The following is a 21,325-nucleotide window of genomic DNA, read 5'->3' on the forward strand; positions in this document are numbered from 1 at the left end:
GCCATAAAGAAAGGCCTAGATATGTATCTAATTCATGGGAGAAATCCTCCCATTACATTTTAAGTTATAAAGAAGGATCTCAAGATGGGGGAGGAGAGACCATTTTAGAGCAGATGGAATGAAAAAAACGCATGCTTCCTTGCAGGTCCAAGAGTTCCCAGAGATACAAATATGGATTTTCAACGTGATCAGCTTCCCGTGGCTTGTGGTGAGGCGAAGGGAATTTTATATAAGGAGAAAATGAAAAAAGGTGGGCTTCACAATATTCTACACTTTTCAGTTAGAAAACGCCCATGTGAATGATGTATTGTACAGGTTGTGGACCCTTGTGGGGGGAGGGACATGTTTCTAAGACTGTCCCCAGGTCTGGTGGTTCTCTAGGAAGACTGAAAGGAGTCAGCATATTGTTGAACTCGTGGCTGTTATTTATTCTATTGAAAAGGCACACCAAAAAAATCAGCAAGGGGAAGAAGCACATGGTACAGATGTCAGTTTCCAAAGTCGTCTCCCAGAGGGGTCACCGTGACGCACTTAATTCTCCAGCAATGATGTGCAGTGTTGTCTGCCAGGGAAGCTGCCCTGAGCCTGAGAGTCCAGGGCTTTTACCAGGGGTTAGTTACATAAGTACCCTCTGGCTAGCACATGCCAAAATTCCAAACTCTTGGAAGGAAAGCAGGCATTCCACACACACTATATCGTTTATACCAACAGTTCAGGCACAGTGAGCCACTCTTAAGTCTGGGAATAGTGAGACCCCTTCCCCAGACCACGTTCCCAGATGCCAGCCAAGGGCCATCTGGGAACCAGACTTTCTGAAGAAAGCAGGCTCAATTCTTCTCTGTTGGCTCTTTTCCACATAGCATCCTAGAGAAGCTGGGGGAAAGACAGCATTTCCACACTTAATAAATTAATGAACATTAGCTAACCAGGCCATCTCCTCTCCTGCCATGGAAAGTGCCCACGGGTTCCCATCTGCACCCAATACAAGGGCAAGTGCTTCAATAACAGGATGGAAGATGTACACATTTGAGAAACCCAACAACAGCCTTAACAGTCGATTCCCTGTAATGTCTGTCTGGCCTTCGGCTCACTGAAAAAGAGCACAGCCTTTAGGCTCAGAAGACCTGAATTTGAGTTTCAGCTGTACCAAGAGTGTCTATTTTGTGTGGGTCAATGCAGTATCTCTCATACTGAACTTAGTCTTCACTCAAATGGGAATAATAATAAAACTTGCCTCACCATATTATGAGAAAAAAGCAAGATAATAAATGTAAAAGCTTGCAAATTATAATTGTTATAGTACAAATGCTCAACTTGCTCATCTATCCTAACTGATTCCCTCCTCCCAAAATATAGTTTATTCGATACCAACAAGTATTGGGTTGGGCAAAAAGTTTGTTCAGGTTTTCCATATCTTACAGAAAACTCCAAATGAGCTTTTTGGCCAATCCAATATAAATGGGTTTTTTGCTTTTGCGTGTATGTTAGTTGCTCAGTCATGTTCGACTCTTTGCCACGCTATGGACTGGTAGCCTGACAGGTTCCACTGTCTGTGGGATTCATCAGGCAAGGTAGGTAAACCATTCCCTTCTCCACAGAATCTTCCTGACCCCGGGATCAGACCTAGGTCTCCCTCATTGCAGGCAGATTCTTTACCGTCTGAACCACCAGGGAAGTCCATATATAAATGTTTGCCTAATGACTATATCAGATCAGTTCAGTCGCTCGGTTGCGTCCAACTCTTTGCAACCCCATGGACTGCAGCATGCCAGGCCTCCCTGTCCATCACCAACTCCCAGAGTTCACTCAGACTCACGTCCATTGAGTCAGTGATGCCATCCAACCATCTCATCCTCTGTTGTCCCCTTCTCCTCCCCTCTTCAATCTTTCCCAGTATCAGGGTCTTTTCCAATGAGTCAGTTCTTCATATCAGGTGGCCATAGCACATATATAATTTAACTTTTCCCACTTTATAGCATTTTCTAATTTCTTTTAACATAAAATAGCTTGAGTTCAAAATATGAGAAATAGTTGCTTGCCGTGAGCTGAAATGATCAATTTAGTACAAGACAAGGCAGATGTAGCTGTGGTGACCCCCGTGTGACCTGACTTGCCCCCTCAGAAGCTCAGCCTGGTTCTATCTCAGGTCTCAGAGAAGGGAAGAGAAAGAATCTTCCCTACTCATCTTTAGATTCATTCATTTTTTTTCTCTTTTGAACATAATACTTTTTTATGTAAATATGGGTAGTAACTGGGGGCTTCCCAGGTGGCACTGGTGGTAAAGAACCTGCCTGCCAATGCAGGAGACATAGAGATGAGGGTTCAATCCCTGAGTCGGAAAGATCCCCTGGAGAAGGGAATGGCAACCCACTCCAGTATTCTTGCCTGGAGAATCCCATGGACAGGGGAGCTTGGCAGGCTACAGTCCATAGGTCCCAAAGAGTCGGACACGACTGAAGTGAGTTAGAACGTGCTCCTGGGTAGAAATCACTGTCCTTCTCATTGCATGGAGGTCAAAGTATGCACACTGGACAGGAAGTTGGCTCCTACCCTTGCCTTTCAGACTGCTCTGGGTCCCCAAGAGGGGACTCTGCTCTCCTGCTGCCGATTCTGAACCCAAAACGGGTGGCCCAGATTCATGTGGTGGGAGGTCAAGTCTTGGGGTTCTCACAGGCCGGTGTATGCCCTGGCAAGAAAGGGAGCTCACCTTGTCTTGGTCCCACAGGCTCCTCAGAAAAGTGTATAAAGGATAAAAATGGAAAGTGGTTCACCCTCAAGGAGTTTGAAGATGAAGGGGGCCACAGAGCCTCCAAGAACTGGAAGCAGAGTGTGCGCTGCGGGGGATGGCCCCTGAAAAACTTGATTCAGGTATTCTAGCATCAGAGTGCTGCAGTCAAGGGTTTTGTGCCATGGGTCACTGGTTTCAAGCTTTAGCAGGACACTTCCAGAAAATCACCATGCCTAGGTCACAATGCATATATTACCCCTAATAGTTCATGTGAGTGCTATCTTCGCTGGTTTTCATTACAACTCAATTCTCTAAGTGTGTAAACTTTTACACTTAAATTTTTAAATTTTTTATTTAATTTTTAAAAGTTACTTTCCACTTCCAATTATTACAAAGTATTGGCTATATTCCCCGCATTGTACAATACCTCCTTGAGCCTGTCTTATACCCACTAGTTGTATCTCCCACTTCCCTACTTCTATGTTGTTCCTCTCCCCACTTCACTGTTAACCACTGGTTTGTTCTCTATATCTCTGAGTCTGCTTTTTTTATGTTATATTTACAATGTTTTATATATATATATATATATATATATATATATATATATATATTTAGATTCCACATGTAAGTGATGCCATGCTTACATTTGTCTTTGTCTGACATTCACTTACTTAGCATAATGCCCTTCAAGTCCATGTATGTGGCTGCAAATGGCAAAATTTTGTTCTTTTCTATGGCTGAGTAGTATTCAAACTCTTACAGTTTTGGAGGTAGAACAGTAAAAATTGTGACCTTGGCGCTGCCACTAATAATTGCCATTGTATAATTTGGTCACAGGAAAGTAAATTAAATTTAATAAATTTAATTTGGCGGGGGAAGATCTTAGGCTTTGTCGGGGGAATGTTTAAAATAACAATAATAGAACTGTGTATCTGAAAATAATGCATCAGAATGAGCGTTTTCTAGATAGATTTATGAAGTTCATTCTTGAAAAAGGATATTTTAAAATAAAATATCTCTTTGATCCTCATATCAGCCCCTGATGTGAACAAAACAGGCCATCTCTGTTACAGACGAACTTGTGCCTCCTGGCTCTGTACCACATGCCCCAGATGGTCCTTCCTTGTGCCAGTCTACTGATGAGAAGATAGTTATTGAATACGTCTAAATCCACAGGGACTGTAAAGTGTGGCCCCCAGCCCCTAACCAGGAAGACAACTACTCATTTATAAGCACAGGACGGCACAGCTCATGGGTAGGATAATGAGATTCGCTGGCAGGAAGAGACACAGTAGCTCAGGGAAGGGAAGGTCGTTTCTGTCTTTGAAGTTGAGGCCAGTTTCACGGAACAGTTTGCACTGAGCTAGGTCTTAAAAGAAGACTAGTTCCAACAAGCAGAAAGGTAGGACTGAGAAATTCTGCACAGAAAGGATGGTGTGATTTGTCAAGAAGTTGTGGGTGCTAAGGCTTCCTAATGAACAGGGCTGAATGTAGAGGCCCAAGGCAGAAGACTGAGCCTTTCATTTAATCATGGGGCAGTTGTGAGGGGTTTGGGTTCGGGACTGACTAAGTTGAAAGAGTGTTGTAGAGGTAAGAATCTGATCAGGGAATGCAAGATAGATTACAGGGTGGGGAACTTTAACCCACGGAGATGTCAAGTGACCTCCATCACCTTTCCACCTGATCAATCCCACTCACCCTGCAAGGCCCAGCTCAAACAGCACACTCTGCTGGAGTCCTTGGAAATTCCCTGAGCTTGCTTCCTGTTGCAGCTCTAACAATTTCCCACAAGCTTAGTGCCTTAAGACAACGTAAATCTATTATCACACAGTTCTGCCGACCAGAAGCATGAGATCAGTTTCATAGGACTCAAGTCAAGGTTCAGCAGGGCTGGTTCCTCCTGGAGCCTTCCAGGGAGAATCTGCCCCTTGCTTTTTTCAGCTTTTGGAAGCAGCCTTCATTCCTTGGCTTGTGGCCCCTTCCTCACACCACTCCAGCTCTTGTTCTGCCATCACATCTCCCACTACTGACTCTGGTCCTCCTGTCCCCTCTGCTAGGGGCCAAAGTCCCTTTTACTGTATAACTTAGCACATTCAGGGGTCTGGGGATTGGGATGTGAACATCTTGGTGGGGATGGGGGAGTGTGGGGAACAACAGACATTATTTAGCCTACTATAGTTATACATCTCTAGATCCTGAAATATTCTGAAAGCACAGTTAAAACTTTATCATTCTTACTAATTCTGTGCCAGCTTTTTCCCACTTGTCTTCCCAAAGAGAGTGTGTGTCCAAGGCCACTGATAAGGCCTGCCACCTGTCAATCACTCACTAGGTATGTTCCAATGGAGTAGCTATAGTACTCGAGGTATAAATAAATAATTTAGAGGGATACTGGGGGATGGGAAGGAAGTGGTTGTAAAGGAAATTCTGGCAAGACTTTATGAGGAGAGCAAGAGTGAGGATGCAGTTTTTAAAGCTGACTTTAAATCTGAGGCTGGGTGACAGAGAGCAGTGCGTTACAGACTTGGGGAGGGAGGTTATTTCCCATGAAGATCCCTTGAACTTGTGTTGAGAGTGGCACATGAGTGAAAGGCAGTTGGAATTACTGAGCTCACAAAGTAGAAACAAGGACCCATCGCAGCATGAATCTCATTTTTCTTTCAGGAAGGGTTCCTACCAAACCCATCAAGAAAAAGGAAAAAGGTAACTATTAGCTTCTGTCTCACCTACCATATTGTTGATTTTCCATCTCTCTGGCTTTATTTCATAGTTTCTAAATTAACCAATTATGATGAAGCTTGACTTTATAGTATGGAGTTTTTGCTACTTCCAAACATTTATGTGTGTGAAGCTGGGACTCCTTTGAGTTTTAAAATATTTGAGATAGAGGGTGGAGATGATCCTTAAAAATAGATAACAAGGCAGAACTGACCTTCTACATTTGTTTTAGAAAAATAGATGAGTAAGTCCCCTGTATAGGAACGTTAAATTTGCAAGCTTTCAAAGATGCGAACGTGCGTTCGCGTGTTCAATCACGTTAGTTCACATGTCTGGCTTGTGTTGTCATGTATGTGAATCCTCCACAGCTGATTGAGCCTTTGAGTACTTTACGGTACAGTGCAGTATAGAACACAGTGGTACAGTATCTTTATTTCAAGTCCAGGATGTCTGGAAGCAACTGTAAAAGCAGCAGTGATGTAGCTGGTATGGCTAAGAAACTCCAGGAACTGGAGGCCCAGAGGAAGGATGAAGAGAGACAAGAGGAAGCAACTGCAGAACTGAAGAGACTCAGGAGGCAGGAAATGGCAAGGGGATTTTGTTTATCTGAAAAGGCAGCCTCAGTGTCTGAGGCACAGGACTCGGACGTAGGACGGTACGTGAAGAAGGTTGTTGCAGCCGTTCAGAGTGCAGTCCGGTGCTACCGTGTCACCCATGATGAGAAAAAAAGAGCCTCTACCCAGACATCACTGGATCATTTTTTAAAGCGAGTAGACAGAGTTGAATCCAGCAAAGAACTGGAACCTGTGTCATCAGTGTCAGGCGTGAGTGAAATTGCAGCTTGCCCTCCGTCTCCTATTGCCGACGATCCTTCAGCTCTGCCGTCTTCCACCTCCTGTCCCTCCTCCAGTCAGTAACCCTCCTTGCCTGTTCACGCGATGCCAGCTGTTGTACTGTACTCCTGCACTTCTCAAGGTACTCTAACTGTACATTAAAAATGTTTTCTTCACTCTTTGTGTTTGTTTGCTTTTTCTGTATTATTTGTGTGATAAGTGACAAGTTTATTACAGTGCAGTACCATAGAGTTGATTGTGCAACAAATTGGACTTTCAGTATGCTCTCGGAGTGGAGCTCATTAGGAGGTAGGCGAGTTTCTGTACTGTCTTTCTTAAAAAAGTGTTTATTGGAGTACAGTCGACTTGAAGGTTGTATTAGTTTCAGGTATACAGCAAAGTGAGTCAGTTATGTATATACATATATCCACTCTTTTTTTTTAATTCTTTTCCCATATAAGCCACTGCAGTGGGCATACTGTCTTAAAATTAGACATAAAAGATGGAGCTAGAGGTGGAAAAGCATGATTTGGGAAGGCACAAAAAAAGTATGTTTAATGATGGTTGCTTTTGCAACACTGAGTGTATTTTCATTGGCTTTTCTGGGTTCTGGCTTTAATGAAATAAAGATTGAGCAAAATGGAAACATCTCATGGTCACTCCAGCTGACCTAGTATAGACCTAATGTAGACATCCCCTTCAGAAAGAATATACAGCCATATGTCACCTGGTAAAGCAAAAACAAAACAAAACCTCTTCTTCACATGCACACAGCCACTGACACTGAGTCCTGCTTCAGGGGGTCTGTTTTCAAGGTAAATTTTATCTCCTTCATGGAGATGACACTTTAAAGAATAGAGTGATTGGGAAGCAGAGGTGCCCTGTAGAAGAGGCTGCTAACTTGGAAAATCTTTTCATTTGTGGAGTTGCCCTTCAACCCCATCAGAGGGGTTAGTGCAGACCTTAGTGCCACCAATGAAGGCAAATTCTCTCCTTCAAAGTAACGTGTGACAATCATGGACCAGCACTGTCTGTGTTGTGTGGATTCTGGGGAAGGCGTCAGATAGTTGATGTCTTCCTCTCCAAGACAGTGTGTGAGAGAGAAGCTATGAGGTGAAAAAGAGGAAATAGAACAGCTTCCATTTTCCTAACTTCCAGCAGAGGTAACCTTGGCCATCTCTGCCAAACCAGGAAGTCATGATCTTCACAAAGCTGGTTTCTGGGGATACCTGCTCCACTGACTATATGCTAGAGATTCAGTAACTAGGATCTGCATCCACTGGGTTTTCTGGAGAAACAGATGCTATTTGCACTGTTCATTAAGACCAATGCTTTCACCTGGTCCTAGGGAGTGAATGCTAGGCTATGCATGCATGCTCAGTTGTGTCTGACTTGTTGCAACCCCATGGACGACAGCCCACCTGGCCTCCCTGCCCATGGGATCATCCCAGGCAAGCATACTGGGGTGGGTGGCCATTTCCTCCTCCAGGGGATCTTCCTGATCAGGGGATCGAACCTGTGTCTCCTTGGCTCCTGCATTGGCCAGCAGATTCTTTACCACTAAGCCACTGGGGAAGCCCTAGTCCTAGGGGGTCAAGGGTAGTTCGGTCTGGGTTAATCCATTAGTTGATCTTCTCCCACCCTTCATCACGGATGCCTTCTCTTGGTTTCCTCTGGGCTTACAGCTCAAAGGTGTCACTGCCTCAGTTCTTGAAGGGTCTCTCTACAGCATCTCTTCCCTCTCTAGCCCCTTGGCTTCTGCTGCTTGTGTCTTCTTAGCACCAAATGGCATAAGAAAGCCTGACTCAGTAGCCTAAAAATAGTGGTCAGCATCCTTGAGGGTGAGAAGAAAGAAATGCAGTTACATGGTCCCAAGTCAGGACATCTCAAACACAGGTAGGGATGTCCCCAAGGATCTCCCTAACAGGCCATTCCTCAAGCCCTCCTATTGACAGGGAGCACGTGCTCAAGATATGCCTTGCAGCCTAGAATCTCCTATGTGTGCGTTTTGTGTCTCTTTTTCTTATGTTGAAATTATAGATGCAAAGAATCTACCGATCAACATGTGTTCCAATTCACCTCAGCTCATTGGGCTCAAGGATAATATTCTGACTGTTATGCTTTGGAAATATCAGGCCATTTTGCTTTGGCTCATAATACTATAAGTAGAGGCTCTGCATTCTTGTAGCAACAGACCTCATGGAAGCACTGAGAATGAGAAGTATTTAAAAATTCAGATCAGCAGGACTGGTGATGGGTTGGATGTCTGGGATGGGGTAAGGGAAGGAATCCATGTTCACTTCCAGTCTCCTGGGTTCTTAATGAGATGAAGGGCACCAGAAGAGGAGCACATTCAAGACAGAAAGACAAGCACTGTGGTCCGGGGCACAATGGGTTTTAGACATGATGAAAGACATATAATTTTATGATATAAAAAAAAAGTAGCATTTGGATGCTTGGGTACTCAAAAGAAGACCAGGAGACCAGAGACACAGGTCTGAAAGCCCAGGGATGAATGTGGTAGGTCATGGGAGTAGTTGTGGTCATCTAGGAGAGGAAATGGCACCCCACTCCAGTACTCTTGCCTGGCAAATCCCATGGACGGAGGAGCCTGGTGGGCTGCAGTCCATGGGGTCGCTAAGAGTCGGACACGACTGGGCGACTTCACTTTCACTTTTCACTTTCATGCATTGGAGAAGGAAATGGCAACCCACTCCAGTGTTCTTGCCTGGAGAATCCCAGGGACAGGGGAGCCTGGTGGGCTGCCGTCTATGGGGTCGCACAGAGTCGGACACGACTGAAGCGACTTAGCAGCAGCAGCAGCAGCAGCAGGAGAGGAAAATAGGCCTACAGAATTCCAACATTCCAGGTTTGGAAGCTGAAGAGAAAGAAGAAACATGTTAGAAAAATCAAAGAGAATGGAGCGTCATGGAACAAAGCATAAAGAGTGCTTCTAGAGGGAAGAGCTGAATGGCCCTCCCCACCACCTCCCCACTTCCTCAACACCCACCAGAGTCCCAGCTACCCATCACCAGGCGGGCTGGCCCCCAAATCTGTGACTGTTTTCTACCTAGACTGTCATGCAAGCACTGTCGTGTGAATTTCTTCTTCTAGCCGGTGGTGTAGAAAGGGTGGCTTCATCTGAATGAAGAGCTGCTATCCATTAGATGAACTGTTTCTCACCACACGGTTATCTTTCCACTCAGGTGGCCCAGGAGAGGGACCAGGTGCCCATTCTCTGGGCCTTTCTGCAGAACAGACCCATGACCCTCCTACATAGAAATCATAGTATATAGAGATTCACATGTTATTGCCACATAGATTATCACCAAAAATAAAAAGGAAGAAATTTAATTCTTCTTGCCCACCAATGGGCTCCTTCCTTGATCATTCTTATTTTGGTCTATAAATTCTATAGGGTTTTTTTTTTTAAGATTTTTTTTTATGTGGGCCATTTTTAAAGTCTTTATTGAGTTTGTTATAATATTGCTTCTGTCTTATGTTTTGGTTTTTGACCGTGAGGCATATGGGATCTTAGTTCCTCAACCAGGGATTGAACCTGCACCCCCTGCATTGGAAGGGGAAGTCTTAACCACTAGGATGCCAGGGAAGTCCCCATAAATTCTGTAGTTTTAACATGTGCTGCTTGTTACTCCATGATACTTAGATGCACACACTGTCCATATTTTTCTTTTTAAAAATAAATTTTATTTATTTTTAATTGAAGGATAATTGCTTTACAGTATTGTGTTAGTTTCTGCCATACATCAGCATGAGTCAGTCATAGGTCTGTATATGTCAGCCGTAGGTATACACATGTCCCCTCCCTCTTGACTCTCCCTCTCACCTCCCACTCCATCCCAGCCCTTTAGTATGTCACTGAATGAAAGGAAATCTGTCTAAAGCCCCCACATATTGAGCCTGGTGAAAAGTCCCACACCAATTGACTTTGTGGGCCCTTCCATCTTCCTTACACAGGACAAAGCACGAGGTCTTCCATGGGCTCAAAACTTAGGGTAAGACCCTGGCCTTCAACTCCAGTGGTTGCCATTGCCACAGTTCCCAGCCATTGAGAGATGGCACCTCCACACTTAGATGCCAAGCTGAGTCCTGGGATGGCTTTCCCTAGGCTTCAGAACTGGAGAGGTCTGTCGGCCCTGGCATACACCTGATTATCTGTGTCCATCGTCTTTCCAACCAGAGGCATTGTTGCAGGTTCAAGGGCTCTCCAGCACAAAATCCATAGCCCAGGAATGCCTCCCCAGGTCCTTCAATTCACAGAGAACTGACAGCAAGGAAAATGGGATGCAGTGATCTCTCAGATGTTTATCCTAGCATGTGAAGTCTCAGTAGGGACTTTCCCGGCGGCCCAATGGTTATAACACTGCTACCAGTGCAGGCGGTGCAGGTTCAGGCCCTGGTCAGAGAACTAAGATTCCCACACGCCATGCAACATGGCCAAAGGACAAAAAAAAAAAAAAATAGTAAATCACTCTTCAGTGAGTCACTGTGAACGATGCAGTGTAGACAGCTGGATGAGACGCTGTATTCCTGAGACAGATTTGCCTTCAGAATAATACATTTCTCAGATTATCTTCAATTTATCCTTGTCTGTGGTTGTTGAAAGACTTGTCAGAATATCTGTCTCTATAAAGAAAACTTTGAAAGTTTAACACACAGCCACTTCCTCCTGAACGTCACTGCAGACCAGACTGTCTTCTCCCTGACCTCTTGTAAACCATTTTGAGAATGGTTTCCAAGTATCGCCTGGGTACAAGTAAAGGCTGTGTGTCTACAGTGCCAACCACAGGGTTGTCTTTCCAGAGTCTCGCTGATCCCAGTGATGTCTATATCATTTCCCCTTCCAGCGAGAAGACTCAAATAAATGCGAGGTGTGCAGTAGAGAGAAAGAGCTGTTATCCTGTGATACGTGTCCAAGGTTCTTTCATGGGAACTGCCACATTCCACCTAAACTTGCTACCAAGTGAGTGAGACCCGGTCCCCTCCTGCCCTTCCTTCTTATGTTTCTCCCATCATGCACACTCAGACTGAAAAGTTGTCTCTTATTGTATGTGTCTTGATTCAGAAGCAGAGTCTTTACGTATCCGGATTCAGAAAGAAGATACATAGCTGTTTAACAGTGCTAGTAGCAGTAGGTTAATGAGAAGAAAACTCTTCAAGTGGTGATTAGGTATAACAGAGAAAGGAATAACCCTCACTTCCTTCTCTTGATTCCCGAACCCATGCATTTTGATGGGGTGATGACGCTCTATATTAGTTGCTGGTTTAAAACATATACCACCTGCTATGGAAATATCAATCTGAGGCTGAATTTTGCAATAAAGAACTGATGATCTGAGCCACAGTCAGCTCCAGCTCTTGCTTTTGCTGAGAATATAATAGGAGCTTCTCCATCTTTGGCTTCAAAGAACATAATCTGATTTCAGTATTGACCATCTGGTGATGTCCGGGTGCAGTCATCTCCTGGGTTGTTGGAAAAGGGTGTTTGCTTTGACCAGCATGTTCTCTTGACAAAGCTGTTAGGCTTTGCTGTGCTTCATTTTGTACTCCAAGACCAAACTTGCCTGTTATTCTGGGTATCTCTTGACTTCCTGATTTTGCATTCCAATCCACTAAGATGAAAAGGACACCCCTTTTTGGTGTTCATTCTAGATGTTGTAGGTCTTCATAGAACAAATCAGCTTCAGATTCTTTGGCACCAAGGGTTGGGGCATATACTTGGATTACTATGATATTGAATGGCTTGCTTTGGAAACAAACCAAGAACATTCTGTTGTTTTTGAGATTGCACCGAATATTGTATTCTGTACCCTTTGATTGACTATGAGTCCCACTCCATTTCTTCTAAGGGAATTTTGCTCACAGTGGTAGATATAATGGTCATCTGAATAAATTTGGGCTTAAATTGAAGAAAGTAGGGAAAACCACTAGACCATTCAGGTATGATCTAAATCAAACCCCTTACAAATATACAGTGGAGGTGACAAATTGATTCAAGGGATTAGATCCAGTATGCAAAGTGCCTACTATGGACAAAGAACTACGGACAAAGGTTTGTAACACTATCCAGGAGGCAGTGACCAAAATCATCCAAAGAAAAAGAAATGCAAAAAGGCAAAATGGTTGTCTGAGGAGGTCTTACAAACAGCTGGGGAAAGAAGAGAAGTGAAAGGCAAAGGAGAAAGGGAAAGATATACCCAACTGAAAGCAGAGTTTCAGAGAATAGCAATGAGGGCTAAGAAGGTCTTCTTCAATGAACAATGCAAAGAAATAGAGGAAAACAATAGAACGGAAAGACTAGAGATTTCTTCAAATAAATTGGAGATATTAAGGGAACATTTCATGCAAGGCTGGACACAATAAAGGACAGAAATGGTAAGGACCTAACAGAAGAGGAGAGATTTAAAAGAGGTGGCAGGAATACATAGAAGAACTACACAAAAAAAGATCTTAATGACCAAATAACTGCCATGGTGTGGTCACTCATCTAGAGCCAAATATCTTAGAGTGTGAAGTCAAGTGGGCCTTAGGAAGAATTAATATGAACAAAGCTAGTGGAGGTGATGGAATTCCAGTTGAGCTATTTCAAATCCTGAAAGATGATGCTGTGAAACTGCTGCACTCAACATGGCCACAAATTTTGAAAATCCAGCAGTGGCCACAGGACTGGAAAATGTCAGTTTTCATTCCAGTGCCAAAGAATGTTCAAACTACCGTACAATTGTGCTCATTTCACATGCTAGCAAGGTAACACTCAAAATACTTCAAGCTAGGCTTCAGCAGTACATGAATCAAGAACTTCCACATGTACAAGCTGGATTTAGAAAAGGCAGAGGAAAAAGAAATCAAGTTGCCAACATTCATTGGATCATGGGAAAAGCAAGAGAGTTCCAGGAAAAAGCATTTACTTCTACTTCATTGAGGACATGAAAGCCTTTGACTGTGTGGATCACAAAAAACAAACAAACAAAAAAAAAAACTGGAAAATTCTCAAAGAGATGGGAATACCAGACCACCTTACCTGTCTCCTGAGAAACCTGTATGGGAGTCAAGAAGCAACAGTTAGAACTGGACATGGAAAAATTGACTGGTTTAAAATTGGGAAAGGATTCCTACAAGGTTGTATATTGTCACTCTTTTTATTTAACTTGTATGAACAGTACATATGGAAAATGCTGGACTGGATAAACCACAAGCTGGAATCAAGATTACTAGGAGAAATATCAACAATCTCAGATATGCAGATGATACCACTCTAATGGCAGAAATCAAAGAGGAACTAAAGAAAGAAGAGAGTGGAAAAGGTGACTTAAAACCTAACATTCATAAAACTAAGATCATGGCATCTGGTCCCATCACTTCATGTCAAATAGATGGGGGGAAAGTGGAAATAGTGACAGATTTCATTTTCTTGGGCTCCAAAATCACTATAGACGATGACTGCAGGCACAAAATTAAAAGATGCTTGCTCCTTGGAAGAAAAGCTATGACAAACCTAGACATCATATTAAAAAGCAGAGACATCTCTTTGCTGACAAAGGTCCATATAGTCAAAATTATTATTTTGCCTTTAATCATGTACGGATGTGAGAGTTGAACCGTAAAGAAAACTGAGCATCAAAGAATTGATCCTTTTGAATCATGGTGCTGGAAAAGACTCCTGAGAGTTCCTTGGACTGAAAGGAGATCAAACCAGTCAATCCTAAAGGAAATCAGTCCTGAATATTCATTGCAAGACTGATGCTGAAGCTGAAGCTCCAATACTTTGGCCACCTGATGCAAAGAGCCAATTCATTGAAAAAGACCCTAATGCTGGGAAAGATTGAAGGCAGGAGGAGAAAGGGGTGACAGAGGATGAGTTGGTTGGATGGCATCACCAACTCAATGAACATGAGTTTGAGAAAACTCCGGGAGATAGTGATGGACAGAGGAGCCTAGCATGCAACAGTCCAAGGGGTCGCAAAGAGTTGGACAAGACTGAGCGACTGATCAACAACAGCAAAATGGAAATATCACAAAGCTGACAAAGCTGGGACTGTTCTGAGCCTTCAGAAGATGATCATCTCAGTTTTATCAGGTCAGCTGATCTTGAATCTCAGGGTTCAGGATAAGATGCCTGAATTCTGTGTGTGTGAATCCACTGCTACATATCCTTTGTGATAAATTGTATCTTTGGTCAGAGGTGATGATATGTCAGATAACACATAGAAGGAGAAGGCATTCTAGAAGTAGTAGAATTCCTGTGGCCAAGGAGGAGAATCTCTACCAAGATTATGTCCATCCCTATGAGGACAGAGCACTTTTCCTGCAAAACGGGAGGAGTCTAACGTAGCTCATCTGCTCCCATGAATCTCCCAGAGATTGTGCCACCTCAGGAATTCAGCAAAGAGAGGCAATGCCAAAGAATGCTCAAACTACTGCACATTTGCACTCATCTCGCATGCTAGTAAAGTAATGCTGAAAATTCTCCAAGCAAGGCTTCAACAATACATGAACCATGAACTTCCAGATGTTCAAGTTGGTTTTAGAAAAGTCAGAGGAACCAGAGATCAAATTGCCAACATCTGCTGGATCATTGAAAAAGCAAAAGACTTCCAGAAAAATGTCTATTTCTGCTTTATTGATTATGCCAAAGCCTTTGACTGTACGGATCACAACAAACTGTGGAAAATTCTGAAAGAGATAGAAATACCAGACCACCTGACCTGCCTCTTGAGAAACCTATATGCAGGTCAGGAAGCAACAGTTAGAACTGGACATGGAACAACAGATTGGTTCCAAATAGGAAAAGGAGTACATCAAGGCTGTATATTGTCACCTTGCTTGTTTAACTTATGTGCAGAGTACATCATGTGAAATGCCAGGCTGGATGAAGCACAAGCTGAAATCAAGATTGCCAGGAGAAATATCAATAGCCTATACATGCAGATGACACCACCCTTATCGCAGAAAGTGAAGAAGAACTAAAAAGTCTCTTGATGAAAGTGAGAGGAGAGTGAAAATGTTGGCTTAAAGCTCAACATTCGGAAAACTAAGATCATGGCATCTGGTCCAATCACATCATGGCAAATAGATGGGGAAACAGTGGCAGACTTTATTTTCTTGGGCTCCAAAATCACTGCAGATGGTGATTGCAGCCACGAAATTAAAAGATGCTTACTCCTTGGTAGGAAAGTTATGACCAATCTAGACAGCATATTAAAAAGCAGAGACATTACTTTGCCAACAAAGGTCCATCTAGTCAAGGCTATGGTTTTTCCTGTGGTCATGTATGGATGTGAGAGTTGGACTGTGAAGAAAGCTGAGCACCACAGAACTGATGCTTTTTAACTGTGGTGTTGGAGAAGACTCTTGAGAGTCCCTTGGACTGCAAAGAGATCCAATCTGTCCATCCTAAAGGAAATCAGTCCTGAATATTCTTTGGAAAGACTGATGTTGAAGCTGAAACTCCAATACTTTGGCCACCTAATGTGAAGAACTGACTCATTGGAAAAGACTCTGATACTGGGAAAGATTGAAGGCAGAAGGAGAAGCACACGACAAAGGATGAGATGCTGGATGGCATCACCGACGCGATGGATATGAGTTTGAGTAAACTCTGGGAGTTGGTGATGGACACAGAGACCTGGCGTGCTGTAGTTCATGGGGTCGCAAAGAGTAAGACACAATGAGCAACTGAACTGAACTGAACTGACAGGAATTCAGCATAAATGTCTGCAGCTGGGCATTCTGCAGAGGTAGAACAATTCACTTTTCTGTGGAGCTCCTGTATAGTGCAGGCCACCCTTGCACCATGGGCACTGTAACGGGTCCCCTTGAGCAACCTCTGGGGAGGCCCAGGAGAGATGCTAAATGACATATCTAGGTTGGATCACTCTCTCTTCCTCTCAGATTATCAGGAGTGCCCTGGGACAGAGAACCTTGTAGAGGAGAGTAGAGAGCAAATCTAGGGGCATATGAGAAACATCTGGCCCTCTCTTGGTAGATTTCCCTCCCAAGAAGTTTCTGCAGCATAGATTCTAGACACAAAGATAGCAATGACTAAAAAAAAATTATGCTTATGGCTTATGCTCTGTGCTTATTCAGCAAAGCTGAGAAGAAGGGCTGACTTCATTATTTTTACTGTGAGTTGATGGATCATCAAGGCCCAAGACTCCAGTGCTTAACATACCAATTTCCAGTTCTCACTTCTAAAAGGCAGAGTTCATGACCAAACTCACAGTAGCTCAGACAGGAACCCTAAGTTTTGCAGAGAATGAGAGTCCTGACCCGCTGTGATACTTCACTTAGACCATCAGTCTTCTACCACTGTTGATGGGAGAGCTGTTTTTGGCAGCTGAGCCCAAATGGGGCTTCAGTGCAGAAGGGTGTCAGAGAGAAGTTGTGTACAGGTGGAAACTACCAGTTACTCCTGAACAGAGGACTTTAGCAGCTATGGAGACAATGGTTGAGTCACAGAGAACCCGGCTTTGCTGACCTTATATTTGACCTCTCAGGAACCCATGGAGTTGCATCTTCTGCCAGATAAAGGATCTTAAAAAATGTTGCCCAGAAAGCCAGCCAATTTATCAGGAATCTGAGATCTTGCAGAAGCGGATGCTGCCTAGAGAGCAGTTGGTGAGTTGAAATGTAAACCTAAGCCCCCTCCTTTCTGTTTACACAAGAGAAGGAGCACCATCTTGCAGGGAGCATGAGGAAGAGTGCCCAAGGCAAACTGCTGTGCCTTGATGTGTTCTGATCACACTACCTGACACCAAAATCCATAAGCCACAGAAAATTCCCATTCTGTGTTTGTTTTGGGAGGTCTGCAGGTTTGGGGGTTGTGCATTGATTTGAGCTTATGTAAGAGCTCATTCTTTCCAAGCTGCTCATCACTTAAAAATTTCATCTATCTTTGGCAGAAATGTGAGTTTCTCCTCTTGAAGGTCTATTGCTCTCCGAAAAGCTCCTTTTTTGTCTCAGAACCACACTATGTAAGTAACAGCAACAAAAACTGCAAACTGTTATTTGTCAAATTTGTGATGTGAATCAATGGGCACACGTTACCAATTTCTTCGCCTTGTTGGTGGATGTCTTAGTCAGCTCAGTGAGCCCTTAGAAGCTTAGGCTGTTTTAACAAACTACCATAGACTGGGTGGCCGGAGGCTGAAAGGTCAAGATCAGGGTGCCAGCATGGTCAGGCCATAGGGAGGGCCTTCTTTCAGGTTGCAGACAGCCACTTCTCATCTTGTCCTCATATGGTGGAAAGGGAGAGAGAAGTCCCTGGGATCCCTTGTATAAAGGCACTAATCCTATTTGGAGGGCCCCATCCTCACAATTACTTAATTATCTCCCAGTGGTCTCACCTCCTAAGACCATCACAGTTGGGGGTGAGGATTTCAGCATATGAATTTGGGGGATACAAGCACTTAGTCCTTAACAGTGGAAATTGATAGAAGGGAAACTTGGAACCACACCTACCATGTGTCACTTCTGTCAACAGACTAGAAACACTTCTCAGGACCTTGAGGAGCCCATGTGGTTAGATAAAATCAAGCACAAGCTGACGATGACCTTGTACTACCAAGTGTGGGACTTTGTGCGGGACATGCGTCTCATTTTCCAGAACCACAAGGTAGTTTACAGGGTAAGTGGCTCTTCTTGCTTCTACTCTTCTTCAGTTAAGTCATTTAGCCTTTCAACTTCTTGTATCAAGTAAATGTTACAATTTCCCTCAAGCTCACACAAGTAAAAAGTCTGACAGTTTTCTACAAGCCCTGTGGGCAATGGTAGGGAACATAATAACAGATCAGAACGGATCGCTGGAAGCATTGCCCTTGGACCTCAGAGTTGACTTCTCCATAATTCCTTCTTCAGTTTGCCCATAAAGAACACTGGTGCTCTGCTCAATCATGTCTGACTCTTTGTGACCCCATGGACTGCAGTCTGCCAGGCTCCTCTGTCCATGGGATTTTCCAGGCAAGAATACTGGAGTGGGTTGCCATTTCCTACGCCAGGGCATCTTCCCGACCCAGGGGTCAAACCCGTGACTCTTGTGTCTCCTGCATCAACAGACGGATTCTTTACCAAGGCACCACCTGGGAAGCCCAAGCAAAAGTTGACTGCAGACCCAGGACCTTCCACAGGAAATGGAAGTACTTTTTTTTTATTGGACCTGGCAGTACTGTGTGTGCCTCAGAAGTCCCTGCCATTGGCCTAGGCTTCTATCCTCATTCATCCCAGACTTGGAGACCACCCCAGGGAGTCTGGATGCTGAGGCATCGTAGGTCCATGTGCAGTTTGCTGCTATGCACTTGCCCTCTGGCATCTGGGCCCTCAGAAATGTGTGTACAGGGGCCTCCCCCCAACACCTGAGCATCTCCCTATTTCCAGCATTTCTGGATGGGAAACAGAACTCTCATGCCCTTGGTGCTCATCCAGGGATTTTTTTTTTTACACGGACCATTTTTAAAGTTTTTATTGAATTTGTTACAATATTGTTTCTGTTTTGTGTTTTGATTTTTTGGCCTCAAGGCATCTAAGATCTTAGTTCCCCAACCAGGGATCAAACCCACACACCCTGCATTGGAAAGCAAAGTCTTAACCACTGGACCATCAGGAATATCCCTAGAAGCACGTTTTAAAGGCAACTTGTGCTTCTCTCCTCTAAAGGAAGATAACAGATCACTTTTCTCAAACTTAAAAATCTTGGATCTTTTTACATTCACATTTCCTACTGCTGTATCTAAAAGTTAATAACGATTATCTCAAGGGGTGGGAATGAATAATAAAGGAAGACACCATAAACTTACCTTAGACCTTTCAGTACTTTCATACTGTCACGTGGAATATGGGCTATGTTCAAAATCAAATAGCTAGAATTTTTTTAATTAATCAAAAAATTTCTGATGAAGAATTAGATTGCAATACAGTGCCATTTTTGCTCCTACGTCTTCCAGATAAAGAGAAAAAATCCAGCTATCAGGGAACATAAGCTACTCTCAACTGGATCAATTCTCACTTGACATTTGGGAGTCTAAAATAAAGCTCTGGATTAACTGAAACATCAGGTGTCTAAGCTCATTAGCAGTCTATGACTATTATTATTTCTGTCTTTGCTTTTTCAGAACAATAAATTCATCAATCTGGGACGTCAACTAGAGGCTCAATTTGAGAACGATTTCAAAGACATTTTTGGCATCCAGGAAATAAGTACAAACAGCACTTAGTTTGAGCCATTCTTTTATAATGGAGCCCATTTCTAGTTGTCCCTTCAGAGCCTCCAGCAGCTACATAAGACTGTACCTGTGGCCTCACTGACCATCTGCCCATTTCTGTGCAAGTAACACACTCCTTTTTCAAACTTGTTGTTGTTGACATTCCTGCTCATTTATTTTTCTAAATAAAATTAAAAATTTTCAGATTCTTTTACTGGGTAATAAGGGGTGAAATTCACAAAGGAAAATGTCAGGTCTTTCTATAAAGGATCATATTTTGTGCTTCCATTTACTTAAATCTTTATTAGGTTCTTAAGTAAACTTTTCTCTTTTCTCCTCCCCACACAGGACTTGTTGGTATTGTTTAGTCATTGTGTCCGACTCTTTGCTGCCCCATAGACTATAGCCCACCAGGCTCCTTCTGTCCTTGGGATTTCCCAGCAAGAATACTGGAGTGGGTTGCCATTTCCTCCTCCAGGGGATCTTCCTGATCCAGGGATCGGATCTGCATCTCGGGCATTGGCAGGCAGATTCTTTACCACTGAGCCACCAGGGAAGCCCACAGAGGACTTAGTCATTTCTTATTTTCAGTTCAGTTCAGTTCAGTTGCTCAGTCATGTCCAACTCTTCGCGATCCCATGGACGGCAGCACACCAGGCCTCCCTGTCCATCGCCAACTCCCAGAGTTTACTCAAACTCATGTCCATCGAGTCGGTGGTGATGCCATCCAACCGTCTCATCCTCTGCCATCCCCTTCTTCTCCTGCCTTCAATCTTTCCCAGTATCAGGGTCTTTTCCAATGAGTCAGTTCTTCACATCAGCTGGCCAAAGTACTGGAATTTCAGCTTCAACATCAGTCCTTCCATTGAATATTCAGGACTGATTTCCTTTAGGATGGACTGGTTGGATCTCCTTGCAGTCCAGGGGACTCTCAAGAGTCTTCTCCATCACCACAGTTCAAAAGCATCAATTATTCAGCATTCAGCTTTCTTTATAGTCCAACTCTCATGTCCATACATGACTACTGGAAAAACCATAGCCTTGACTAGATGGACATTTGTTGGCAAAGTAATGTCTCTGATTTTTAATATGCTGTCTAGGTTGGTCCTAACTTTTCTTCCACGGAGCAAGTGTCTTTTAATTTCATGGCTGCAGCCACCATCTGCAGTGATTATGGAAACCCAAAAAACAAAACTTGTCACCGTTTTCACTGTTTCCCCATCTATTTGCCATGAAGTGATGGGACTGGATGCCATGATTTTAGTTTTCTGAATGTTGAGATTTAGGCAACTTTTTCACTCTTCTCTTTCACTTTCATCAAGTGGCTCTTTAGTTCCTCTTCACGTTCTGCCATAAGGGTAGTGTCATCTGCATATCTGAAGTTATTGATATTTCTCCCGGCAATCTTGATTCCAGCTTGTGCTTCATTGATCATTTAGGAAGGCTTTCTCATCTCTCCTTGTAATTCTTTGGAACTCTGCATTCAGATGGAAGAATCTTTCCTTGTCTCCTTTGCCTTTTGCTTCTCTTCTTTTCTCAGCTATTTGTAAGGCCTTCTCAGACAACCATTTTGCCTTTTTGCATTTCTTTTTTTGAGGGATGGTTTTGATCACAGCCTCCTGTACAACGTTGCAAACCTCCACCCATAGTCCTTCAGGCTGTGAAGAACTTTTAATTGTCTGTCTATCAGATCTAATCCCTTGAATCTATGTGTCACATTCACTGTATAATCATAAGGGGTTTGATTTAGACCACACCTGAATGGCCTAGTGGATTTCTCTACTTTCTTCAATTTAAGTCTGAGTTTTACAATAAGGAGTTCATAATCT

General features: G+C 43.4%; 1 protein-coding gene across 16 annotated transcripts in view; it reads left to right on the forward strand.

Moving 5' to 3' along the window:
* LOC138434250 (nuclear body protein SP140-like protein) overlaps positions 1-19,705 on the forward strand; it is a 93,910-nt gene extending 74,205 nt beyond the window's left edge. For 6 of the 16 annotated variants that reach the window (XM_069578594.1, XM_069578598.1, XM_069578602.1 and 3 more), the window contains 4 exons: positions 146-250; positions 2,726-2,868; positions 5,393-5,431; positions 5,887-6,455. In XM_069578594.1, coding sequence (XP_069434695.1) covers positions 146-250; positions 2,726-2,868; positions 5,393-5,431; positions 5,887-6,363 — 764 coding nt within the window. In that variant the 3' untranslated portion in view covers positions 6,364-6,455. Of the gene's footprint in view, positions 1-145; positions 251-2,725; positions 2,869-5,392; positions 5,432-5,886; positions 6,456-11,147; positions 11,264-16,796; positions 16,918-17,201; positions 17,274-17,782; positions 17,927-19,406 lie in introns of those variants that run through there. The other 10 variants (XM_069578589.1, XM_069578592.1, XM_069578599.1 and 7 more) reach the window with 3 other exon arrangements.
* Positions 19,706-21,325: the final 1,620 nt, after the last annotated feature.

The sequence above is a fragment of the Ovis canadensis genome, chromosome 2 (assembly GCF_042477335.2).
Source record: "Ovis canadensis isolate MfBH-ARS-UI-01 breed Bighorn chromosome 2, ARS-UI_OviCan_v2, whole genome shotgun sequence".
Lineage (NCBI taxonomy): Eukaryota > Metazoa > Chordata > Mammalia > Artiodactyla > Bovidae > Ovis > Ovis canadensis.